General features: G+C 47.2%; 1 protein-coding gene across 1 annotated transcript; it reads left to right on the top strand.

Annotated features, from left to right (window-relative positions):
- Positions 1-16278: 16278 nt before the first annotated feature.
- On the top strand, positions 16279-27248 carry LOC136627127 (trypsin-3-like). The gene is made up of 5 exons (XM_066602062.1): positions 16279-16388; positions 18337-18481; positions 22520-22661; positions 23237-23488; positions 26986-27248. The coding sequence occupies exons 1-5, from the start codon at positions 16319-16321 to the stop codon at positions 27136-27138; spliced, it is 762 nt and encodes a 253-aa protein (XP_066458159.1). The 5' UTR covers positions 16279-16318; the 3' UTR covers positions 27139-27248.
- Positions 27249-27466: the final 218 nt, after the last annotated feature.

The following is a 27466-nucleotide window of genomic DNA, read 5'->3' as shown; positions in this document are numbered from 1 at the left end:
TATTTTACTGTACTTTTTGCGCCCGCAACTTATGTTCATTTGCACGCGGCAGACAAACGCGCATCCATTGAAATGGCTAATTAGTCTAATGAGTTCCAGATGTGTTCTTTTTCCTGCACAATCATGCAGTGTTTCATGCATCTACTCATGTATTGCTTGCGCATTTGCGCACCCCCATTGACTTCTATGTGGACCGTTGGTGCACAAATATGCAAAACAATAGAGCATGTTCTATTTTTTTTTTTTTTTGCACGTACGAAATGTGCGCAAAAAATATGGAGATTAGACCAAACCCATTAACATCAGAGTTTGGCGCGTTGATTTAAGGCGCAAAAAGAAAATCAGCATGCTCTACTTGTTCACCAAAGGTATCCATAGAAGCCTATAGGGGATGTGCAAATGTATATACAATACGCAAAGATGTGTGAATGCGCAGGAAAAAAAACACATCTGGAACTCATGAAGACTAATTAGCCATGTCAGTCAGTGTGTCTTTGTTTGCTGGGTGCAAATGAACACGCCTTACCGGCGCACAAAGTACAGTAAAACACACGGATGTGCGAACAAAAAAGCCCTGTTCATTCTGCAAGAATGCAGCAATCAGTCACAGGCGAACATGCCTATGCTCAGGGCTCTGATGTATGACACTACACAGGCGTGTGGCGCCAACTGATTCCCATTGTAGAAAATACCAGCCAGCAGATGCTGGAAGGATAAACTTTTAGCCTTCTTCTGCTGACTGGAGCTCTATGGATATATTTGACATATTCACCAAGGGTTTTCCCAGCGTATATGGGATATGTGGCACTCAAAACGAAGTGAGCAAAACATATAAGCGCTGCGGAATAAGATGGCGCTATATAAATAAAGATTATTATATGCCTGTACCAGGTGAAACGTGCCAGTCTTGCCAGTCTTTACATGAAGCTCTTGCAAACAGGTCCGCTTTAACAAAAGAACAATGGTGCATCTGCTTCTGGCCATGGCAGCGGTACCAGGGCACAGATATGCAACGCCCAATCCTGTGAAGAGTCATTACAGGGTGGCCGCTGCAACTTCTGCAACACCAATGAGTGAGATACTGCAGGGAAGGACTCTCAGGAACGGTTCAGGCCCGGGAAAACTTTACTTGCATTAAACTTTGTATAACAGGTAGTTACAGGCATCAATCGCTTGTAGAAGTTACAGGCAGGAGCTCAGAGGTTGGGAGGAAACACAGAAACAATACGGCCCTATAGTCCACGTTATCTATGTCACTGGTGCTGGAAATTGGGAATACTCCAGAGGAGATAAAACACAGGGATCACTCCACATACACTCTGGCGGCAGAAATTACTTAAGGAGACGGCTTAGCCCAGATGCACCCCGCACATTGTTCGCGTGGGGGTCACAATTACGTACCTCTGTGTGGTGATCCTTATTGGGGACGGCCACAGGAATGTGAACAGGTACCTGATATGGTTGGCCGCTCTATATAGAATTATTTCGGGGTTGCTCTCACTCTGGGGAATTTGGTAACTCACTCATTCTCCCATGAATTTCACATGCGGTAGGGATGTCTCTTCTTCTCCTCCATATTAGACACAAGGAAACCAGAAGTGTCTCCCTGTGCCCTTGTGGTTTCTCCAGCAGATCGGGGAAGAGGGAAGATCCTCAGCTCCTCCATGGGGAGCCTCTCCTTTGTCTCCATTTTTAATGCAAAGAAGCTAAAGGTGCTTCCCTGCATCACTGTGGGTCCTCCAACAGCATGGCCAGATGGATCATCATCAACCACAACCACCTTTCCCGCTCTCAGACACTCACTTTTATAACCTCCCTTGTACCACATGACACAGGAGGATAGATACATTCAGCAGCAGAGCTGACAGGCGATGATTTTATGGGAGTTAACTCTTTAGAAGCTGCAGCCGTGCAACATACATACAGAAAATAGACATGACAGTTTTACACAGTGCATCCACATGAGACAGACATGTATGACAATTATGGAGGGGACCAGGATGTTGTTCGGGGACACTACAGATAGATTTGAAAAGTTTTCTGGAGCTTTAAAACATAGTAAACTAACACTTACCTCTTGTGTACTCCGCCACTCTGGTCCCCGCGGTCTCCTCTTCCAGTTTCAGCAGTCACATACCTGTTTAAGTGCGTGACCACTTCAGTCAGTCATTGACCCCAGCGGTCTTGTGCTTCAATTCCACTACATGGTGGACATATTCTTACAGAAGACCCTAAAAGACCGCTTTGCAATTTTCGGTTGCTGTCTCAAAGAGTTCTCACTATATTTGAAAGACAGAAGCCCAGCTGGCAATGTACTGGTATGGCTAGAGCTACTAGAATAGCTGCTGTGTAGTGCTCGCCTGTCATAGGAGCGGTCCTGAGCACTTATACAACTAAATGCCCTCACATCACAAGAAGAACATGTTATGCAGAATTTTTAAAGTTCAGAGGCCCCAATGCAAAATCTCGTGACCTATCTGTGTCCCATATGAATAAGTGGGCGAAATAGAGTGTGAAATCCAATTATAGTGGAAACAAGCTTCAGTTTCCAATATACTTTTATGGTATATGGTTTTGCTCACCTTATTTTGCCCACTTGTTCAACTTTATATTCAAATGGTGCACACAGGTCTCAAGAGATTTGGGCAAAATATGACAATTCTGAGCAGGTTCAAATAATCCATTAGTCGCAGGGTGAGAACTAACCTGCTGACACGTGTGCCTCTATAGAGAGCCCGGCAGTGTCTGCGGTAAGACAAGGAGAGCGATGTCACCTGTACAGTTGGGGTGGCTTTACATGGGACGACTCTCGGGCGAAAAAATCGTACAAACGAGTGATTTACAGCAATAGACATCCTGTGTAAACACAAGAGCAACTAGTTCTTGCTCACTGTAAGCAAGCAATTGTTCAGGTTTCAATGACTACTTCTTCACAGCGAATGGGGGCCGGCGGCCAGAAGAGATCTGCGGCGCTCCACCTACATTCACTGAACAACTGTCGCTCCTATGTAAAAGTCTTTGAGTTCCTTGGGCTTCCCTATGCTGTCGGCGCACAAAGATGTTATTACACAAGAAGAAATCAGAGCGCCCAAACATGGCAGAGTTTCACCCCGCCAAGGACCTCGGCCCACATTTCTACCCTAGTCAGTCAGTGTATTTGTGCCAGACAGGTAAAGCAACACAATTGGAAGTCTTTGTGCACTCACAGCATAGGCGAGCCCAAGGAACTCAAGCATGGTATTACACATCAGGAAATCAGAGTACCCAAACATGGCAGAGTTTCACTCTGCTAAGGGCCTCGGCCTACATTTCTGCCCTAGTCATTCAGTGTGTTTGTGCCAGACAGGTAAAACAACGCAATGGGGAGTCTTTGTGCACCCACAGCAGAGGCGAGCCAAAGGAATCCAAGGAAAGTATTAAACATGAAGCAATTATAGTGCCTAAACATGGCAGACTTTCACTCTGCCGAGGATCTCAGCCTCTGCACACACCCTCAGCAATCATGGGCATAAAGCGGACTCCGATGTTGGTACAGCTGTGAACGTCTCATTTAATTAGTTGCGGTTGCTTTCATCGCTCCAAAGACTGGATGAACCAGCAAGAAGTTCCACGGGCCAAACCTGGAGCAGTTGCATTTCCCCCAGGACATAGGCCTTTGCCCACACCCTCAGCAATCATGGGCATAAAGCAGACACCGATGCTAGTACAGCTGTGAATGTCTCATTAAATCAGTTATGGTTGCTTACCCCGCTCCAAAGACTGGATTAACCAGGAAGAAGTTCCACAGGCCCAACCTGGAGCAGTTGCATTTCCCCCAGGACATAGGCCTTTGCCCACACCCTCAGCAATCGTGGGCATAAAGCGGACTCCGATGCTAGTACAGCAGCGAATGTCTCATTATTGCAGTAACGCTCCTTTTGTTTGGCCCAAACCAGTGTCTTAGATAACTGTGGTAACATGAGAAAAAATACATGTTGCCCAGTGCTGATCCCCTGACCCCAAGCAGGAAGAGGAGGTGGCATTACAAGGCCAAGAAACCATGACCAGGACCCGCTATAGTCTGTGTGGGAAGTATGTGAGTGGCCCTAGGTCAGGCTCGGTCTCAGCCTCCACCTTGTGTGACCCAAGGTGCCCTGAGTTACATAGCAATAGGAAATCCAGGTGTCCAAACACAGATAGCACAACACCGCAAGGGGAAAGGAAGTCAAAGTCAAAGGAATCCAAGGAAAGTGTTAAACATGAAGCAATTACAGTGCCAAAACATGGCAGCCTTTCACTCCGCCGAGGACCTTGGCCTCTGCCCACACCCTCAGCAATCGTGGGCATAAAGCAGACTCTGATGCTAGTACAGCAGTGAACGTCTCATTAATGCAGTGACGCTCCTTTTGTTTGGCCCAAACCAGTGCCTCAGATAACTGTGGTAAGACGACAGAAAATACATGCTGCCCAGTGCTGATCCCCTGACCCCAAGCAGGAGTAGGAGCTGGCATTACAAGGCCAAGAAACCAGGACCAGGACCCGCTATAGTCTGTGTGGAAAGTATGTGAGCGGGCCCTGGGTCAGGCTCTGTCTCAGCCTCCACCTCGTGTGACCCAAGTTGCCCTGAGTTACATAGCAATGGGAAATCCATGTGTCCAAACGCAGATAGCACAACACCGCAAGGGGAAGTCTTTGAGTTCCTTGGGCTCGCCTGTGCAGTCAGCGCACAAAGATGGTATTACACAGGAAGAAATCAGAGTGCCCAAGCATGGGAGAGTTTCACCCCGCCAAGGACCTTGGCCTCGGTCCACATTTCTGCCCTAGTCAGTCAGTGTATTTGTGCCAGATAGGTAAAAGACCGCAATGGGAAGTGTTTGTGCACCCATAGTATAGGCAGACCCCAGTAACATTCCTGTAGCAAAGGTATAGGCAGATCCCTGTAACATTTCTGTAGTAAAAGTACAGATGGACCCCCAGTAACATTCCTGTAATAAAAGTATAGGCAGACCCCTGTAGCAAAGGTATAGGCAGACCCCTGTAACATTCCTGTAGCAAAGGTATAGGCAGACCCCTGTAACATTCCTGTAGCAAAGGTATAGGCAGACCCCTGTAACATTTCTGTAGCAAAGGTATAGGCAAACCCCAGTAACATTTCTGTAGTAAAAGTATAGACGGACGCCAGTAACATTTCTGTAGCAAAAGTATAGGCGGACCCCAGTAACATTTCTGTAGCAAAAGTATAGGCGGACCCCAGTAAGATTTCTGTAGCAGACTTATAGGCGGACCCCTGTAACATTTCTGTAGCAGAAGTATAGGCAGACCCCGGTAACATTTCGGTAGTAAAAGTATAGACGGACACCAGTAACATTTATGTGGCAAAAGTATAGGCAGACCCCTGTAACATTTCTGTAGTAGACGTATAGGCGGACCCCTGTAACATTTCTGTAGCAGAAGTATAGGCGGACCCCTGTAACATTTCTGTAGTAAAAGTATATCCAAAAGCAAAAGGTTGTCAGCAGCACAATGTAAATACCATAAGGTTGAACAGGTATCCTGCACGCCCACTGAGCTTGGGATCCAAACCAAACCGTTCCTTAGTACAAATGTTGAAAAAGTAGTGAAGGCAGCAGATCAAGGTGCAAAACAATGAAGTTTTCTTTATTTCTTTCCTCCCAGACAGATAAACACGACGTTTCGACTACAAGAGTCTTTGTCAAGTATGGACAACAAGTGAACAATATACAAATATATAGTGTGTCTAGTATCACAGTAAACCAATCACAATAGATCACATGATAAAATTCACCTGCATTCATTGATGTCATCATGGCATGCACATGTTGCGGGGTTGTAGCTATGGAGGAGCATTGTGGTAGCAACCTTTTACTTCCTTGTGTGGATATGTTGTCATGGAGATCTGTTGTATGGGGCTCCTACTGGCGAGAATCTGTGTAAGTCTCATCGCGTTCATCGTGACGTCATTACGTCACCCCCATACAGCGTGGTCACATGACTAGAGCGTGCCGCGTCATCGGGCGCACATCATATTCCAATCCTGCTCCGTAGAGCTACTGATAGACAGGAAATATCAGTAATTCCTGATAGTCATCTTGACGCAATCAAGCCGCGCCAATAGAGCGTGATCACATGTCCGAGACGTACCGCGTCATCAGGCACGTCATAAACGCGCATTCAGATCCCACTATGTGACATGCCCTGAATAAATAGCTTCTATAATGAACATCACAAGATATATAAGGCATTGTTGTGTAAAGACACACAATAAGAAGTAAGTCAGGGATACATTATGTAGTTGCTAAGTCATAACCACACACGTAGGCTCCTCCCAAAAGGGCGTGGCCTCTATGTGAAAAAAAACCCATAGTTTGTTCTTTAACTCTTAAATGTCTATATTCAAAGAAAACAGACATCTACAGAATATCATGAATTGTTGCAAAGCAATTGGACAAAAAATCCGAGTATAGCATGTCATATGCACATAATCATAATAATAGGTCAATAACGGCACTGATAGTGGACATGAATATCAAAATAGATGATCATGCATTTATCAATATTCAAATAATGCTGTAGCCACCACAGGACTACCACCAATAATCGGATATAATCAATGCACCCAAATTTTGCTATTCATTCGCATAACAATGCAATGTGGCGTAAATTCTTTCGTGCCATAACAACATCATGAATGCACTGTGAAAACATAAAAGTACAAATACACAAGTGAATTAAAATCCATATAAATGGCATCATCGATGCAGAGAAGCACGGAAATAATTACAGGAACATATGGGTATCAGAATCAGGATTTAGACCCCTCGGGGTCATGGTATCAAGTGTATAGATCCAATAGAATTCTTTCTTTAATAACATTCGTGTTCTGTCACCCCCTTTAGATGTTTCAGGTACCGAATCAATGATGCAAAGTTTCAGTTGACATACCGAGTGTCCACTGTCATAAAAATAATTTCTTGGTGCGTATTGCACTCTTGTGACTCGAAATTCTACTCCTCACCTCCTGTGTTGTTTGGCAGGTGTCTCGTAATCGTGATAATCCAATGAATAGGCGCACACGGAGACCCAATAGAAGAAATCATCAGATGGACACTAACAAATTTGGGTTTACATCCGCCACATCGGACTCTACAGATGATTCCTCTCAAGCATCTATGAAATCCGAGGAATTTTTTAGAGACACGTCATATGAGACCCTCCAAATCGAGACGAGATGGCCATGGCATCGGCGGCGAGGGGGCCGCAAACATCACTGATTCCGCAAAAGGACCACAATCAATGATGACGCGATCTACCAACAAGAAACTATCACCACAAGTGACGACATAAATACGGTTGTGAACATTTCATCAAGGACTCTGACTACCCTTGAGATGAAGGTATTATGCAAAGGTTTGTCATTCTGCCCCACTCCTATGACAGACACCACAAGTGATCCCACGGATAATTATCAGACGGAGTTGAGGAGTATCTTAAATGAGGCCCTTTGTGAAGGCAATATAGATTTAGCTTTATCAAAGAACTTGTATATACAACATCCAAATATACCTACCATATACGTATTGCCCAAAATACACAAACATCTCACCGAGCCTCCTGGACGTCCAATAAATAGTATATAAATCGGCCCCTCCCGCGGCTCGGCACAGATGCATTCTGACATAGCTCAGGGAAAGTGCTGCTGATGCTGGAGCTGCTATAGGGAGAGTGTTAGGAGTGATTTTAGGCTTCAAGAACCACAACGGTCCTTCTTAGGGCCACATCTGACCGTGTGCAGTACTGTTGAGGCTGCTTTTTGCAGTGTTGCACTTTTTTTTTTGTATATCGGCCGTGCAGAGCATTGCGTCCTCAGTCTGCAGTAATTTTACATAGTATAGGGCCAGTAGTGCTGAGGCAGGGACAGTGAAAAACGTGAAAGACATATACTGTCTATATAGGCAGTGGGCTTTTCCCAAAAAATTTGGGACAAAAAAATATATTTGGGCTACCTGTGACCGTCCTGAGTGTACTGCGTCTCTGCTGGGGTTAGTAGTAGAGATGAGCGAACGTACTCATCCGAGCTTGATATTCGTGCGAATATTAGGGTGTTCGGGATGCTCGTTACTCGTAACGAGTACCACGCGGTGTTCCGGTTACTTTCAGTTTCCTCTCTGAGACGTTAGCGCGCTTTTCTGGCCAATTGAAAGACAGGGAAGGCATTACAACTTCCCTCTGTGACGTTCAAGCCCTATACCACCCCCCTGCTGTGAGTGGCTGGCGAGATCAGGTGTCACCCGAGTATAAAAATCGGCCCCTCCCGCGGCTCGCCACACATGCCTTGTGACTTAGCTGAGGGAAAGTACTATCGTGCTGGAGCTGCTGTAGGGAGAGCGTTAGGAGTTAGTGTAGGCTTCAAGAACCCCAACGGCCCTTCTTAGGGCCACATCTACTATTGTGCAGTACTGTGTTAGCACAGTATTTTTATTTTTTTTTCCAAAATTGGATCTGCAGAGCATTGCGCCCTGCAATAGGGACAGAAGTGGGGGTTAGGCAGGGAGAGTGTTAGGAGTTAGTGTAGGCTTCAAGAACCCCAACGGTCCTTTCTAGGGCCACATCTATCCGTGTGCAGTACTGTCCAGGCTGCTGTTAGCAGTGTTGCATTTTTTTTTTTTCTTCTCAAAACCGGCTGTGCAGGGCATTGCACCCGGCATTAATACTACAGGGATAGAATTGTGTAGGCAGGGCCAGAAGACATACATTATTCATTGAATACACGCAGTGTGGGTGTTCCTTGTAAAAAGCAGGGAAAAAATTCTATTTGGCCTGCCTCTTACAGTACTCAGGGCTCTGTGTACGTGTGTGCTGTGCGCTGAACGTTCAGAAAAAATCAGACGCAGTCAGCTACGTTTTACCGCAGGCGTGCGGCAATTTTTTTCCTGCATGGGAAATCCCTGATCTGCTGTAGGTAGCGAATTACTTTGCATCACTGCAGTTCTGGGACAAATTGGCAGGGCCACAACACAGTTATTAAACTTAGTATTCATTGAATACACGCAGTGTGGGTGTTCCTTGTAAAAAGCAGGGAAAAAATTCTATTTGGCCTGCAGGCTTGCGCCAATTTATTTCCTGGCTGTGAAATCACTGGTAATACAGCATGCTGAGGGGTAGGGGTAGGGCTAGAGGACGTGGACGCGGCCGAGGACGCGTAGGCCCAAGTGAGGGTGTGGGCACAGGCCGAGCTCCTGATCCAGGTGTGTCGCAGCCGACTGCTGCGCGATTAGGAGAGAGGCACGTTTCTGGCGTCCCCACATTCATCGCACAATTAATGGGTCCACGCGGGAGACCTTTATTAGAAAATGAGCAGTGTGAGCAGGTCCTGTCCTGGATGGCAGAAAGTGCTTCCAGCAAGCTATCATCCACCCAGAGTTCTGCGCCGTCCAGTGCTGCAAATCCGAATCCTCTGTCTGCTGCTCCTCCTTCCTCCCAGCCTCCTCACTCCACTACAATGACACATGCTCAGGAGCGGGAAGACTCTCAGGAACTGTTCTCGGGCCCCTGCTCAGATTGGGCAGCAGTGGTTCCTCTCCCACCAGAGGAGTTTATCGTCACTGATGCCCAACCATTGGAATGTTCCCGGGGTCCGGGGGATGAGGCTGGGGACTTCTGCCAACTGTCTCAAGACCTTTCAGTGGGTGAGGAGGACGATGACGATGAGACACAGTTGTCTTGCAGTGAGGTAGTAGTAAGGGCAGTAAGTGCGAGGGAGGAGCGCACAGAGGATTCGGAGGAAGAGCAGCTGGACGATGAGGTGACTGACCCCACCTGGTGTGCAACGCCTACTCAGGACAGGTCTTCAGAGGGGGAGGCAGCAGCAGGGCAGGTTGCAAGAGGCAGTGCGGTGTCCAGGGGTAGAGGCAGGGCCAGACTGAATAATCCACCAACTGTTTCCCAAAGCGCTCCCTCGCGCTATGCCACCCTGCAGAGGCCGAGGTTCTCAAAGGTCTGGCAGTTTTTCACAGAGACACCTGAGGACCGACGAACAGTGGTGTGCAACCTTTGTCGCGCCAAGATCAGCCGGGGAGCCACCACCAACAGCCTCACCACCACCAGCATGCGTAGACATATGATGGCCAAGCACCCCACAAGGTGGGACGAAGGCCGTTCACCGCCTCCGGTTTGCACCGCTGCCTCTCCCCCTGTGCCCCAACCTGCCACTGAGATACAACCCCCCTCTCAGGACACAGGCACAACCGTTTCATGGCCTGCACCCACACCCTCACCTCCGCTGTCCTCGGCCCCATCCACCAATGTCTCGCACCGCACAGTCCAGCCGTCGCTAGCGCAAGTGTTGGAGCGCAAGCGCAAGTACGCCGCCACGCACCCGCACGCTCAATCGTTAACCGTCCACATCGCCAAATTTATCAGCCTTGAGATGCTGCCGTATAGGGTTGTGGAAACGGAGGCTTTCAAAGCTATGATGGCGGCGGCGGCCCCGCGCTACTCAGTTCCCAGTCGCCACTACTTTTCCCGATGTGCCGTCCCAGCCCTGCACGACCACGTCTCCCGCAACATTGTACGCGGCCTCACCAATGCGGTTAGTGGCAAGGTCCACTTAACTACGGACACGTGGATAAGCACAGGCGGGCAGGGCCACTACATCTCCCTGACGGCACATTGGGTGAATTTAGTGGAGGCTGGGACAGAGTCAGAGCCTGGGACCGCTCACGGCCTACCCACCCCCAGAATTGCGGGCCCCAGCTCGGTGCTGGTATGTTCGGCGGTGTATGCTTCGTCCACTAAAGCACCCTCCTCCTCCTCCTCCTCCTCAACCTCTGTCTCGCAATCTAGATGTGTCAGCAGCAGCAGGACGTCGCCAGCAGTCGGTGTCGCGCGGCGTGGCAGCACAGCGGTGGGCAAGCGTCAGCAGGCCGTGCTGAAACTACTCAGCTTAGGAGATAGGAGGCACACAGCCCACGAACTGCTGCAGGGTCTGACAGAGCAGACCGACTGTTGGCTTGCGCCGCTGAGCCTCCAACCGGGCATGGTCGTGTGTGACAACGGCCGTAACCTGGTGGCGGCTCTGCAGCTCGGCAGCCTCACGCACGTGCCATGCCTGGCCCACGTCTTTAATTTGGTGGTTCAGCGCTTTCTGAAAAGCTACCCACGCTTGTCAGACCTGCTCAAAAAGGTGCGCCGGCTCTGCGCACATTTCCGCAAGTCCCACACGGACGCTGCCACCCTGCAGACCCTGCAACATCGGTTTAATCTGCCAGTGCACCGACTGCTGTGCGACGTGCCCACACAGTGGAACTCTACGCTCCACATGTTGGCCAGGCTCTATGAGCAGCGTAGAGCTATAGTGGAATACCAACTCCAACATGGGCGGCGCAGTGGGAGTCAGCCTCCTCAATTCTTTACAGAAAAGTGGGCTTGGTTGGCAGACATCTGCCAGGTCCTTGGAAACTTTGAGGAGTCTACCCAGATGGTGAGTGGCGATGCTGCAATCATTAGCGTCACCATTCCTCTGCTATGCCTCTTGAGCAGTTCCCTGCAAAGCATAAAGGCAGACGCTTTGCACTCGGAAACGGAGGCGGGAGAAGACAGTATGTCGCTGGATAGTCAGAGCACCCTCCTGTCTATATCTCAGCACGTTGAGGAGGATGAGGAGGAGCATGAGGAGGAGGGGGAAGAGACAGCTTGGCCCACTGCTGAGGGTACCCATGCTGCTTGCCTGTCATCCTTTCAGCGTGTATGGCCTTAGGAGGAGGAGGAGGATCCTGAAAGTGATCTTCCTAGTGAGGACAGCCATGTGTTGCGTACAGGTATCCTGGCACACATGGCTGACTTCATGTTAGGATGCCTTTCTCGTGACCCTCGCCTTACACGCATTCTGGCCACTACGGATTACTGGGTGTACACACTGCTCGACCCACGGTATAAGGAGAACCTTTCCACTCTCATACCCGAAGAGGAAAGGGGTTCGAGAGTGATGCTATACCACAGGACCCTGGCGGACAAGCTGATGGTAAAATTTTCATCCGACAGCGCTAGTGGCAGAAGGCGCAGTTCCGAGGGCCAGGTAGCAGGGGAGGCGCGGAGATCAGGCAGCATGTACAGCACAGGCAGGGGAACACTCTCTAAGGCCTTTGACAGTTTTCTGGCTCCCCAGCAAGACTGTGTCACCGCTCCCCAGTCAAGGCTGAGTCGGCGGGAGCACTGTAAAAGGATGGTGAGGGAGTACATAGCCAATCGTACCACCGTCCTCCGTGATGCCTCTGCTCCATACAACTATTGGGTATCAAAGCTGGACACGCGGCACGAACTTGCGCTGTACGCCCTGGAGGTGCTGGCCTGCCCTGCCACTAGCGTCTTGTCAGAGAGGGTGTTTAGTGCAGCTGGGGGAATCATCACGAATAAGCGTACCCGCCTGTCAACTGCCAGTGCCGACATGCTTACATCTTCTCCACCGGTGGAGAGCAGCGGAACCTAAAGATTCTTTTCGCTGCAACCGGAGAAAAAAGCATTCTCTATCACCAGAAAAAAAAGGGGGAATTAGCTTTGTCAATCACTCTCGGATATTATTACTCCTCCTCCTCCTAAAATAGCATGTTATCACGCTGAACTGCCAATTTTTCTGCAGCCCAAAAGGCTCTGCTTACAATTTTTTTACAATTTTTCAAAGTTTCAAAAGCATTGTATTGATACTTTAACAGTCAGAAAACAATTTTTTTCACAGTTCTGCCTCCAGGCTCTGTTACAAATTAAGCAACAGCGAGCTGTATCTTTAAAAAATGTTTATGACTTTCACCTGCCCTCGCGGCTGAGCAATTTTTCAGGGATATACTTGTACTCTTGGTACACAACTTTTTCTGGCCCTCGCCTATACTGTTTTCTAACTAATTTTTCCAGCCTTCGCCTACACTCATGGTACACCAATGTTTCAGGGGTTCGCCTATACTCTTGCTACAGGAATGTTACAGGGGTCTGCCTATACTTTTACTACAAATGTTGAAAAAGTAGTGAAGGCAGCAGATCAAGGTGCAAAACAATGAAGTTTTCTTTATTTCTTTCCTCCCAGACAGATAAACACGACGTTTCGACTACAAGAGTCTTTGTCAAGTATGGACAACAAGTGAACAATATACAAATATATAGTGTGTCTAGTATCACAGTAAACCAATCACAATAGATCACATGATAAAATTCACCTGCATTCATTGATGTCATCATGGCATGCACATGTTGCGGGGTTGTAGCTATGGTGGAGCATTGTGCTAGCAACCTTTTACTTCCTTGTGTGGATATGTTGTCATGGAGATCTGTTGTATGGGGCTCCTACTGGCCAGAATCTGTGTAAGTCTCATTGCGTTCATTGTGACGTCATTACGTCACGCCCATACAGCGTGGTCACATGACTAGAGCGTGCCGCGTCATCGGGCGCACATCATATTCCAATCCTGCTCCGTAGAGCTACCACTCCGCCGCCCATGTTGCAGCTGGAATTCCACTATTGCTCTATGCTGCTCACACAGCCTGGCCAACATGTGCAGCGTAGAATTCCAGCATGTGGGCACGTCGCACAGCAGTTGGTGCTCTGGCAGCTGAAACCGATGTTGCAGGCTCCTCAGGTTGGCAGCGTCCGTGGTGGACTTGCGGAAATGTGCGCAGACACGGCGCACCTTGCCGAGCAGGTCAGACAAGTGGGGTAGTTTTTCAGAAACTGCTGAACCACCAGATTGAAGACGTGGGCCAGGCATGGCACGTGTGTGAGTCTGCCGAGCTGCAGAGCCGCCACCAGGTTACGGCCATTGTCACACACGACCATGCCCGGTTGGAGGCTCAGCGGCGAAAGCCAGAGGTCGGTCTGCTCTGTCAGACCCTGTAACAGTTCGGGGGCCGTGTGCCTCTTGTCACCTAAGCTAATTAGTTTCAGCACGGCCTGCTGACGCTTGCCCACTATTGTGCTGGCGCGACACGCGATACCGACTGCTGGCGACGTGCTCACACTTCTTAATTGAGAGGTAGAGGTGGTGGAGGAGGAGGAGGGGGAGGGTTTGGAGGAGGTGGCATAAAACGCCGCAGATACCAGCACCGAGGTAGGACTCGCTATTCTGGGGGTGGGTAGGACGTGAGCGGTCCCAGGCTCTAATTCGGTCCCAGCCTCCACCAAATTCACTCAATGTGCCGTCAGGGAAATGTAGTGGCCCTGCCCGCCAGTACTTGTCCACGTTTCTGTGGTTAAGTCGACCTTCCCAGTAACCGCGTTGGTGAGGGCACGATTAATGTTGTGGGAGACATGCTGGTGTAGGGCTGGGACGGCACACGAGGAAAAACAGTGGCGACTGGGGACCGAGTAGTGCAAGACCGCCGCAGCCATCATGTTTTTGAAAGCCTATGTTTCCAAAAGCCTGTACGGCAGCATCTCCAGGCTGATTAATTTGGCAATGTGCACATTTAAAGATTGTGCATGCAGGTGCCTGGCGGCATATTTGCGCTTTTGCTCCAACGCTTGTATTAGCGACAGCTGAACGCTGCGCTGAGAGACATTGCTGGATGGGGTGGAAGACAGTGGAGGTGAGGGTGTGGGTGCAGGCCAGGAGGCGCTCGTGCCTGTGTCCTGAGAGGGGGATTGGATCTGTGTGGCAGGTTGGGGTACAGGGGAAGAGGCAGTGGTGTGACCCGGAGGCGGTGAATGTCCTTCGCCCCACCCTGTGGGGTGCTTGGCCATCATATGCCTCTGCATGCTGGTGAGGCTGGTAGTGGTGGCTCCCCGGCTGATCTTGGTGCGACACAGGTTGCACACCACTGTTCGTCGGTCATCCGCGCTCTCACTGAAAAACATCCACACCTTTGAACACCTAGCCCTCTGCACGGAGGCTTGCTGTGAGGTGGTGCTTTGGGAAACAGTTGGGGGTTTCTTTGCTCTGACCCTGCCTCTCCCCCTGGCCACTCCACTGCCTCTTCCAACCTGTCGTGCTGCTGCACTTGCCTCCCCCTCTGAAGCCCTGTCCTCAGTAGGCTTAGCAAACCAGGTGGGGTCAGTCACTTTATCGTCCAACTGCTCTTCCTCCAAATCCTCTGTGCGCTCATCCCTCGGACTTACTGCCCTTACTACTACCTCACTGACAAACAACTGTGTCTCATCATCATCATCCTCCTCCTCACCCACAAAAAGCTCTTGAGACAGTTGCCGGAAGTCCCCAGCCTCATCACCCGGGTTCTGGGAACTTTTCAAAGGTTGGGCATCGGTCACGACAAACTCCTCAGGTGAGAGAGGAACCATTTTTTCCCACTCAAGGCAGGGACCCGAGAACAGTTCCTGGGAGTCTGCCTGCTCCTCAGAATATGTCATTTTTATGGAGAGAGGAGGCCTGGAGGAAGGAGGAGCAGCAGCCAAAAGATTCAGAGTTGCAGTCCCTAAGCCGGGAGTAGTGGACTGCGTAGAAGACTGGGTGGTCGATACATTGCTGGACGCATTTTCTGCCACCCACGACAGGACCTGCTCACACTGCTCTGTTTGTAATAAAGGTCTACCACGTGGACCCATAAATTGTGATATGAAGCTGGGGAGCCCAGAAACTTGCCTCTCTCCTAATCCTGCAGCAGGCGGCTGTGATTCACCTGGACCAGGAACTCGGCCTGTGCCCACACCCTCACTTGGACGTCCGCGTCCTCTACCACGTCCACGTCCTCGACTCTTTCCCCTACTCCTCATCATGGCGGATTAAGAATAGAGCAGGGCCCAAATAAATTACCCCACTGTACAGCGCTGACAACTGGGCCTTAATTCACCGCACACAGAGACTTGTAGATAGCGGAGGCTCTATGCTGTGACTTGAAAAAATTGACCCGCTGTCTTGATAACTAGGGGTAATTTACAGCTCGCAGAGACTTGTAGATAATAGAGGCTGTGTGGAGTGGGAGAAGACTCTAAAGCCAGTGGATAGTGCTGGTAACTGCGGCGATCTCAACCCCACCAAAGGAAATGGTAATGTGGGATGCTCTGCACAGCGGCAGAGCTGAAATACTTTGCAGTGGCCCCGGTAATATTACAGTACTGTTTAGCGGTGAAACCTCTGTCTAATGCACAGCACACACAGAACGGTATAAACGAAGTGAAAAGAAGTACCATAGTTTTCAGGTTTCATTACTACTCCAATATTCTGAATTATCATTAATTTTTAAGAAACCAGTTGATTTCCATGACTTACTAGCAGTCGCCTATGCTGTGGGTCCGGGGTGTGACTGCAGATATTATCAGTGGTAAGAAGTTCATAAAGGGACTAGAAGCAGAGAGTTTGTAGAGACTTGGAAGCAGCGTGAGATGGAACACGTTCAGCTTATCCTTGTGGTCTGTATATCTTCTGCCTTCTTCATATCAACCCCGTCTGCAGGTCAGTATTTCCAGCTAGAGCAGAGCGTGTTTTGTTGTAATGTGTAACGGAGTAATCACATTGGGCCACATTTACTAATACTGTCTAAAAGTTAGTTCTAACTAAGACAAGACGTGCCAGAAACATCCCAGCTGAAAGGTAAATCTGTCAAATTTTAAGACGGACTAGTCTAAATTTACATCACCTATTTGTTGTCTTAGTTTACGACAAAAATTATGCCAAAGTTTAGGTGAAATTTTTGGCTATACCTCTTTTTGGGCAAGTCAAAAAAAATGTAAATGTGGCAGAAATCATGTAAGACAGTAATTTACACCCAAAACTATTGTCTTTTGGGTAGTAAATCTGCCCCATTGTCTTCCATATTATGTGTATACAACTTGTAACATCGATGTTTATTACGGGGAACATGAAGGGGTTCTATAACCTATAAATAATAACTTCTTACATCAGACTGTATCTTGTGCTCCAGCTTCCTAATGTTCTGTATACTGTGATCGCTTGTCTCTTGAATGCTGATATCAGGAACCACAACTGGATGGTGAGAATTCTTTATTTACATGTCGGTTGTCTATAAGGCGGTTTTTTACCTAAAAAAGTAAAACTTTATGAATTATTATTTTAAACTAGGACAAATAGAGAAGCGGGTGAAATGGACTTATTACGCTCCATGAATCCCTACTTCAGGGGGCTTCACCTAGTGCTCTGCTGGCGGTGTGAAAAGATATAGGATATTTGGAGCTCTGAAGCCGTAAAACAGCTTTGACCCCACACAGAAGTTTGTATCTTTTTATATGACACGTAATTCAAAGGGTCATATCAAAATCTAAAGTTATTGTCTATCCACAGAATACGGGATATCTTTATGATTGGTTATCTTTATGATTGGTTATCTTTATGATTTTGAGAACGGGGTCCCGTACCCCCTTCTTCTCATGACAAGCACAGCCGCTGCTCCTTTCATTAAAGGGGCTTACAAAAATTGATGATCTCGTGTACTTGGCTATCTCCAGCAGTCCCATTGCAAGTGAATGGAGTGGCACCACGTATGCGCGACAGCCTCTTTATTCAAGCTCATCCTCACTGTGGGGGATGCAGCTAACCCACAGTGATGAGGAGAGACATGGGACCCCCGATGATGGGATGAGTGTGGTGTCTGCGGTGAAACCCCCACTGATCATTAACTTGATATTTTGGGATAACCCCATTGACTACACCATCCCAAACCACTAGGAATATTACAATGTACCACTGTAGATCCTCAGGGCTATTCAATATTTGTCCATAACCACTCAAGACTTATAAGTAGAGTTGCTCATTGTGATTGGCTGGTGGGTCAAATCAGGCTGATTTTCACAGAATCGGATGGGATTAGCCCAAACTGATTTTTGGCAAACATCACTTGAAAATAGGTTTTCCATAATGTATACTGAAAAGTGCTTTTGGGGCTCTTCAATGAGCGTAGCTCAGTAGTTAGAACTGTTGCCTTGCTGGGGTCCTAGGTTCAAATCTCATCATAGACAACATCAGCATGGACTTTGAAAAACTCCATACAAATGTTGCCCTTTATCACATTTGAACGTAGAACTTCAGCACTGCAAGGCAACAGGGCTAAACTGAGCCACTATGCTTGTTCTTCCTTCAGCTCCTCCTTTCTCTTTCTTCTTCTTACTTCTCCCCTCTTACAAAGAAGGAGAAGAATAAGAGGAAAGCAAGCAAAACGGAAGTGAAGGCAAAGGAGGAAGATGAGAAGATCTCCTTCACCTCTGGAGAAGGAAGGAGGAGGAAGTTTGGTGGCTCAGAGACTAGCACTGTTGTCTTGGGCTGATCCAATCAAATTCTGCAATTTTTGGCACACTGGCCTATCATGACTAGTGACAAAATATTGGAAGATATTCATGTATTTCCTTTACTGAATACTAAATTGTATTAAATTTGATGTATATTGCAGAAAACTTCCACCATCAGATCGTTGGAGGGAATGAAGCCAAACCACATTCAAGACCTTATATAGCGCATTTAAAAATTGGTTATGGTTATTGTGGTGGTTCTTTGATTTCTCCAGGCTGGGTCTTATCTGCTGCCCATTGCAATGGGTAAGTTAATCCAAGTTTACTTATATGTGTTCTAACTAAGCATCTGCCTGGTCACAGAGCATGGCCACAACAGTCATCTCTAGGTATCAGTTTCCTACGTCCATGTGGCTGTTGTACAGCAAATCTCTGTTCACGGAACAGAACAGCGGCTCAGGCAGGACGGCCGCCCAATGATCACATACAGAAACAGAATAAGGATTAGTTGGAAAAAAAATAAAGGTTCTGAATATTGTAGTTTAGAATATTAGTAAAAGAATAATAGGTAATATATAATATATTTAAATATGAGAACCCAGCTTGGTGGGGGGATAATAAATAATAATTACCTGAAAGCGCTGCAGAATAAGTTGGCGCTATACAAATACCATGATTTGATTTGATTTAGGTAATATATTCCCTTTAATTAGAAAGTCTCTACAGGGAGTTGTTTCAGAAAGACAACTCCTTTTCAAACTTGACAAAGTTCGACCAGTGATCAGATGGTTTCCTCAGGTCTGGGTTCAGAAACCCGTGATTACTGGGGGGAGTCAGGGCTAGCCATACATTTCCACTGCATCAGTCACTATGGTGGAACTCTAGTGATATATATATATATATATATATATATATATATATATATATATATATATATATATATATATATATATATATATACCCTGATTAGACGTATGAAGAGGGCTGGTCTTGATGTGACAACTTGCTTAAAAGCGTTTTCACATGACTTAAAAATGCTTTACACCAGCTCTGTCCTTCCTGATTGCTGCTGACCAGGACATGTGATGCTGCAGCAAATCACTGGCTACAGAAAGTCACTGCTGTGGCCAGTGATTGGCTACAGCAGTCACATGTTCTGGTCAGCTGCAACCAGGTAGGACACAGTGGCTGTGAAGCAATTTTAAATAATGGGAAAACCCCTTTAAGAAACACAGTTCTTCCAAAATAAGTAAAGTGATAATGACTACAAAATAAGTAAATTTCACTAAGTTCACTACTTGCAGTGTAAGATATGCCACTTGTATTGAATGTATGCAGTGTGCAATCAAATATAGTTAAAAGAAACTTTTAACTTAAACCCTTCTCTCCAAGACTTTTCCCTAGCTGCTCCAATTCTCTGGATTGCGCTACCCGGGACAATCAGGTTAATCCCCAACAGTTACATATATAAAGTGTGACTTAAATGCACGTCTTTTTTGGGAGGCGCAGCATATTTCCTAACCTAAAGGCTGAATTAGACACGATTTGCATTTAAAAATTGCCCAAAGCCATCTTTTGAGCGATAACTGACGTTGTGCAGTTTTTATTAAAGGAGATGTCTCGAGGAAGCAGTTAAATTTTTTTTTTGCCCAGTCCCCCCCATTAAACATACATTACTAAGCCCCCCTGTAAATGACATTTCTAGCTGGTTCGTACTTACCGTTCCAGCGTTTCAGCAACTTATAAAAGTTTTCTCAAGATGGCCGCCGGCTCTTTCCCCGTCGCTCGCTGCAGCCCGACGTGCGCGCTCCCGAGACGCCGCCAGCTGTGTCTCCATGGCAACCGGACGCATCGCAGCCGCCGACCAGACGCCCCGCAGCCGCCGACCAGACGCCCACCGCCAGGCAGCAGGTAAGGCGCTAGCCCCCGGCTCCCCAGCGCTAGACCCTCAGCCCAGGTGAAGGCCCCGGAGCCCAGCGCTAGGTTCCGGAGCCCAGCGCTAGTTCCCCCGGCCTAGCGGCAGCCCCCCCCGGCCTAGCGACAGCCCCCCCGGCCTAGCGCTAGTTCCCCCATCACAGCGGCAGCCCCCCCCGGCCTAGCGGCAGCCCCCCCGGCCTAGCGCTAGTTCCCCCATCACAGCGGCAGCCCCCCCCCCCCCGGCGCAGCGACAGCCCCCCCCCGGCGCAGCCCGGCGCAGCGGCAGCCCCCCCATCGCAGCGACAGCCCCCCCGGCCTAGCGCTAGTTCCCCCATCACAGCGGCAGCCCCCCCGGCGCAGCGACAGCCCCCCCCCGGCGCAGCGCTAGTTCCCCCGGCGCAGCGCTAGTTCCCCCCCCGACCCATCACTTACCTGGGACGCTTCTCGGGGCTGCTGGGCTGGGCTTCTCCGCTGGGCAGCTCCAGTTTCTGCACCTTCCTCTAACAGAGGAAGGTGCAGAATGGCCGCTGCAGCGCGCTCCCGAGCAGTGACAGCTCGTCTGCGCATGCGCAGAAGAGCTGTAGCGAGGAGCACACTGAAGCGGCTCGTGCTGAATAGAGAAGACCGGACTGCGCAAGCGCGTCTAAAAAAGCAAGCTGCCAGCGAATTTAGACGGAACCATGGAGACGAGGACGCTAGCAACGGAGCAGGTAAGTGAATAACTTCTGTATGGCCCATATTTAATGCACGATGTATATTACAAAGTGCATTAATATGGCCATACAGAAGTGTATAGACCCACTTGGTTTCGCGAGACCACCCCTTTAAGTGTGCTGAAAGAGAACGATCAGCCTTATCAGGAATTCACAGTGGGATACAGCTGATACTATAGTTTCATTCTCCCACACGGTAAATTAAAAAGACAATGTGAAAATTTATTTTTTTCATTCACTCACCTCCTAAAAAACACAATAAAAAGTTATCAAAAAGTCCCATGTATCACATATATCCCAAAGTAGTACGGAAGGAAGCTACAGCTTGTCTTGCAAAATACAAGGCTTCCCATGGCTCATTGGGCGAAAAAAATGTAAATCTTATGGGTCGTGGAAGGTGGCGATGCAAATACAATGAAGTGCTTTTATTGTATAAGAATACTAACATAACTTATATTGACCTGCAGACTACAAGTCACATTTTGTTTTTACCGTACGGTGAAGCCCATAAAAAAAAAAACTAAAAAACAATGGCGTATTGTCTGTTTACCTTCCATCCTCTCCAGAAAAACAGTAATAAACGTTAAACAATGCCTTATATGTTCCCAAAGTGGCACCAATAGAAGATACAACTGGTCCCACAAAAAACAAGGCTTCTTGTGGCTATGTGGGTGAAGGAATTGTTATTAACCACTTAATGCCACAGGACATAAGTTTACATCCAGCCTGGGGGGAACTTAATGCGACAGGATGTAAACGTATGTCCTGTGGATGGCGCGAGCTCAGAAGTGGGCCTGTGTCATTCTGCAGCAGGAGTCGGTTGTGACTGATAGCCGGCCTCCCGCTGCAGCCACGGGGATCGATGAGAACTGCCCGTTATGTGAAGCGATCATAGCTTTAAAGTCCCCTACAGGGATATAAAAAATATTTTAAAAATGTATATAGTTTAAAAAAATGTATCAAACAAAAAAAAATTTTTGCACACTTCCCATTTGTATACACAAAATTATTATTATTTTTTTTTAAACCCACATATTTGGGATCATCGTACCCGTAACGACCTGTACAAAAAAACTGAACACACCATACATTCTGCACAGCAAAAAGACCTAAAAAAAACTAAAAAAGGAGGCAAAATGCTTATTTTGTTCATTTTTCCTCCTACAGCAGTGTATACCGTCCGCCGTTTTCACGGCTGGCTGATGTATACGCTACCATCTGAGCTGTCTTCCCCCTTCACTCCCCCTTACTGGCTCTCTGTCTTTCCCTTCCAGGGGGTGGGGCAGAGGTGGAGCTCCTGCCCCCTTCCATTGCTGGCTGCAGAGAGGGGGCAGGAGCTTAGCTCCGCCACCATTCCCTTCCCTTGTAAACAGCCAGAGGGGAGGACAGCAGAGAGCCGGTGAGGTGGAGGGAAGGGGAAGACAGCCAAGAAAATGGCAGCCGATATACAATCCTTGGAATAAGCCAAAAAATGCAATAAAAGTAATCACATGAATCCCAAAATGGTACCACTAAAAACTACAGCTCATCACACAAAACAAGACCTCACAGAGCTCCATCCATGGAAAATAAAAAAGCTATGGGACTTTGAATTTAACAACGTAAAAGAATAAAAAATGTAAAAAAAAAGGGTTTTCTTTGTACAAAAGTGGAAGAACCTAAAAGAAATAATATTTTGGTATTGTCATAATTACTGATGATGGTGTCTTTGCAGGGACACAGTTGTCATTCTTGGCGCTCATGATGTCTCTCAGCCAGAGGCAACGCAGCAGATTCTGGGGGTTGAGAGCTATCACATGCACCCAGAATACGATGAGGAAGCAGCCATGCCGTTCAATGATGTCCTGTTGTTAAAGGTGAGATGTGCGATCATCTTCACTTCTCCGCACCATCTGGCTGTCGCTGTACTTGGAGGCACTTTTTGTCACTACATTATATGCTAAGAACACTTATCTTTTCTCCATAATGTTATAAAATGTTCCATCTGTTTTCATATAATGTGGTAGGTGAGTGCGGTGGAAACGTTGGCTTACTTTTCTCTTGCAGCGATGCTGAGAGATTGAAAAATCACTGCATGTCCTATTTTTGGGTGATTCCTTGCAAGAACTGACCCATTATTTCCTGTATGATCTGTAAAATAATCTAATCCCACTCGCATGCCGTGAGATTTACATGCGACTACAATGCAATTTTTACCACTGAAACTATTGGAAGCTTTTGAAATAATTTCACAGGTGTGAAAAACACGAGTACAGAGATGCAACAATACATCGCGCTCGCACCCAGAATCGGAGGCTTTAGAGATCGATATCACTCGGAGTTTCTTGGATGGATATCGCGCTCGCCCGTGTGAATACACCCTGATCTGCCGCTATAACCTTATAAGCCAGGACCATTTTGTAATAGTAACCTTACATTTCTGCTCCTACAGCTTTCATCGCAGGCTGAGATAAACGAATATGTACAGACAATTCCACTTCCTTCCAGCACCATGGATCTTCCGAAAGATACGCCGTGCAGTGTCGCAGGCTGGGGGAAAATTGATCAGACGCATTACACTGATAAATTATTTGAGACCAATGTTACTATTGTGAGCCGCAGGTTGTGTCGTCGGTACTATCCTGGATTGACCGAAGGGATGATCTGTGCTGGGAGCCACAGCAGAATCACTGACTCCAGTCAGGTAAAGCGCTGTGCAAACTGCTGGCTAACTAATGTTAGTAATGCAGCTCCATGTTTCAGACACTAGTAATGCAGCTCCATGCTTCAGACACTAGTAATGCAGCTCCATGTTTCAGACACTAGTAATGTAGCTCCATGTTTCAGACACTAGTAATGCAGCTCCATGTTTCAGACTCTGGTAATGCAGCTCCATGTTTCAGACTCTGGTAATGCAGCTCCATGTTTCAGATACTAGTAATGCAGCTCCATGTTTCAGACTCTGGTAATGCAGCTCCATGTGTCAGACACTAGTAATGCAGCTCCATGTTTCAGACTCTGGTAATGCAGCTCCATGTTTCAGACTCTTGTAATGCAGCTCCATGTTTCAGACTCTGGTAATGCAGCTCCATGTTTCAGACACTAGTAATGCAGCTCCATGTTTCAGACTCTGGTAATGCAGCTCCATGTTTCAGACTCTGGTAATGCAGCTCCATGTTTCAGATACTAGTAATGCAGCTCCATGTTTCAGACTCTGGTAATGCAGCTCCATGTGTCAGACACTAGTAATGCAGCTCCATGTTTCAGACTCTGGTAATGCAGTTCCATGTTTCAGACACTAGTAATGCAGCTCCATGTTTCAGACACTAGTAATGCAGCTCCATGTTTCAGACGCTAGTAATGCAGCTCCATGTTTCAGACACTAGTAATGCAGCTCCATGTTTCAGACACTAGTAATGCAGCTCCATGTTTCAGACGCTAGTAATGCAGCTCCATGTTTCAGATGCTAGTAATGCAGCTCCATGTTTCAGACTCTTGTAATGCAGCTCCGTGTTTCAGACTCTTGTAATGCAGCTCCGTGTTTCAGACTCTTGTAATGCAGCTCCATGCTTCAGACACTAGTAATGTAGCTCCATGTTTCAGACACTAGTAATACAGCTCCATGTTTCAGACTCTGGTAATGCAGCTCCATGTTTCAGACTCTGGTAATGCAGCTCCATGTTTCAGACTCTTGTAATGCAGCTCCATGTTTCAGACTCTTGTAATGCAGCTCCATGTTTCAGACTCTTGTAATGCAGCTCCATGTTTCAGACTCTTGTAATGCAGCTCCATGTTTCAGACACTAGTAATGCAGCTTCATGTTTCATACACTAGTAATGCAGCTCCATGTTTCAGACACTAGTAATGCAGCTCCATGTTTCAGACTCTTGTAATGTAGCTCCATGTTTCAGACTCTTGTAATGCAGCTCCATGTTTCAGACGCTAGTAATGCAGCTCCATGTGTCAGACACTAGTAATGCAGCTCCATGTTTCAGACTCTGGTAATGCAGCTCCATGTTTCAGATACTAGTAATGCAGCTCCATGTTTCAGACTCTGGTAATGCAGCTCCATGTGTCAGACACTAGTAATGCAGCTCCATGTTTCAGACTCTTGTAATGTAGCTCCATGTTTCAGACTCTTGTAATGCAGCTCCATGTTTCAGACGCTAGTAATGCAGCTCCATGTGTCAGACACTAGTAATGCAGCTCCATGTTTCAGACTCTGGTAATGCAGCTCCATGTTTCAGATACTAGTAATGCAGCTCCATGTTTCAGACTCTGGTAATGCAGTTCCATGTTTCAGACACTAGTAATGCAGCTCCATGTTTCAGACACTAGTAATGCAGCTCCATGTTTCAGACGCTAGTAATGCAGCTCCATGTTTCAGACACTAGTAATGCAGCTCCATGTTTCAGACACTAGTAATGCAGCTCCATGTTTCAGACGCTAGTAATGCAGCTCCATGTTTCAGATGCTAGTAATGCAGCTCCATGTTTCAGACTCTTGTAATGCAGCTCCGTGTTTCAGACTCTTGTAATGCAGCTCCGTGTTTCAGACTCTTGTAATGCAGCTCCATGTTTCAGACTCTTGTAATGCAGCTCCATGTTTCAGACTCTTGTAATGCAGCTCCATGTTTCAGACTCTTGTAATGCAGCTCCATGTTTCAGACTCTTGTAATGCAGCTCCATGTTTCAGACTCTTGTAATGCAGCTCCATGTTTCAGACACTAGTAATGCAGCTTCATGTTTCATACACTAGTAATGCAGCTCCATGTTTCAGACTCTGGTAATGTAGCTCCATGTTTCAGACACTAGTAATGCAGCTCCATGTTTTAGACACTAGTAATGCAGCTCCATGATTCAGACTCTTGTAATACAGCTTCATGTTTCAGACACTAGTAATGCAGCTCCATGTTTCAGACTCTGGTAATGCAGCTCCATGTTTCAGTCACTGGTAATGCAGCTCCATGTTTCAGACACTAGTAATGCAGCTCCATGTTTCAGACGCTAGTAATACAGCTCCATGTTTCAGACTCTTGTAATGCAGCTCATTGTTTCAGACACTAGTAATGCAGCTCCATGTTTCAGACTCTTGTAATGCAGCTCCATGTTTTAGACACTAGTAATGCAGCTCCATGTTTCAGACACTAGTAATGCAGCTCCATGTTTCAGACACTAGTAATGCAGCTCCATGTTTCAGACTCTGGTAATGCAGCTCCATGTTTCAGACTCTGGTAATGCATCTCCATGTTTCAGTCACTGGTAATGCAGCTCCATGTTTCAGACTCTGGTAATGCAGCTCCATGTTTCAGACTCTGGTAATGCAGCTCCATGTTTCAGACTCTGGTAATGCAGCTCCATGTTTCAGTCACTGGTAATGCAGCTCCATGTTTCAGACTCTGGTAATGCAGCTCCATGTTTCAGACACTAGTAATGCAGCTCCATGTTGCAGACTCTGGTAATGCAGCTCCATGTTTCAGAATCTGGTAATGCAGCTCCATGCATATTTTCTGCCAGGAACAGGGAAAAATCCCATCATAACCAAGCAGGCTGATTCTTTCCTGGCCGAGCCACTGGGGGCGTACCTGTTCTTTGTCCTGATGGCATCTGATCCTGATTTTGGCAGAAAACTGAAAAGTTTCTGCCTGTTGTGTGCCTATACTAGTAAGGACTAGAGATGAGTGAGCGTACTCGCTAAGGCAAATTACTAGAGCGAGTATTGCCTTTTGCGAGTACCTGCCCGCTCGTCTCAAAAGATTCGGGTGCTGGCGGGGGTGAGTAGTGAGTTGCGGGAAAAGCAGGGGGAAGAGAGAGATCTCCTTCCATTCCTCCCGCTCTCCCCCGCTGGCACCCGAATCTTTTGAGACGAGCGGGCAGGTACTCGCAAAAGGCAATACTCGCTCTAGTAATTTGCCTTAGCGAGTACGCTCGCTCATCTCTAGTTAGGACCCTGTATTGGATTCCAATATGAGAGCAGGAAAGGGGAATCCCCTGGTCGAATGGGTCTGTCTTTCGGCCAAACGGACCTCTTTGACATAATGGGGTCTATTCAGTTTTACTGGGAGAAAAAGCGACCAGTGAGATGATGATTGCTGGACTGATCTAGAGATATTTGGGTTTCTTCTCCACAAACGAATATATTTTTAGGCTCAAGGACTGATTCATAATGTGTTTCCCTAATTTCTTCCTCTTGTGTTTATAGGGAGACTCAGGTGGACCCCTCGTTTGTGACGGGGCTTTAGAAGGCATCGTGTCATTCGGATATGATCACCCTCCTGGTGTCTATGCAAGAGTTGGCCAATACTTGGAATGGATCAAACAGACCATCTCCCAATATGAAACCCCAGATCTCTAATAGTTGCACATTTCTGCCTCTAGGGGTCCTTTGTTCCTGCATGTTCACATTACTCATCATACAGGCCTTACTTTCACAGTAAAATAAAAATATTCAATAGTGTATAAAAATTAGATTTATGAAGTGTTGTGTGTTTTAGATTTTCTTGCAGGTCATTATACAACAAGCAGCATTCAGCACTGCAGAGTTTCCAAGAAAGTGTTATTCATCGTTGGTTCCAAGATAACTTATTATATAGTTGATAACATTGAAAAAAGACACAAATCCATCAATCGCAACCTATAATCCTACGGCTCCACCTCCAGAGCTTAGGAGGTTACTGCAGACT

The sequence above is a fragment of the Eleutherodactylus coqui genome, chromosome 5 (genome assembly GCF_035609145.1).
Source record: "Eleutherodactylus coqui strain aEleCoq1 chromosome 5, aEleCoq1.hap1, whole genome shotgun sequence".
NCBI classification, from domain to species: domain Eukaryota; kingdom Metazoa; phylum Chordata; class Amphibia; order Anura; family Eleutherodactylidae; genus Eleutherodactylus; species Eleutherodactylus coqui.
This window is presented reverse-complemented; position numbering and strand designations above follow the sequence as displayed.

Excerpts from the sequence above, each read along its gene's own strand:
- LOC136627127 (XM_066602062.1), top strand. The coding sequence starts at position 16,319 with ATGGAACACGTTCAGCTTATCCTTGTGGTCTGTATATCTTCTGCCTTC. Across the intron at positions 16,389-18,336 it reads CATATCAACCCCGTCTGCAG|AAAACTTCCACCATCAGATC; the intron begins GTCAGTATTTCC and ends TGTATATTGCAG. Across the intron at positions 23,489-26,985 it reads GAATCACTGACTCCAGTCAG|GGAGACTCAGGTGGACCCCT; the intron begins GTAAAGCGCTGT and ends TTGTGTTTATAG.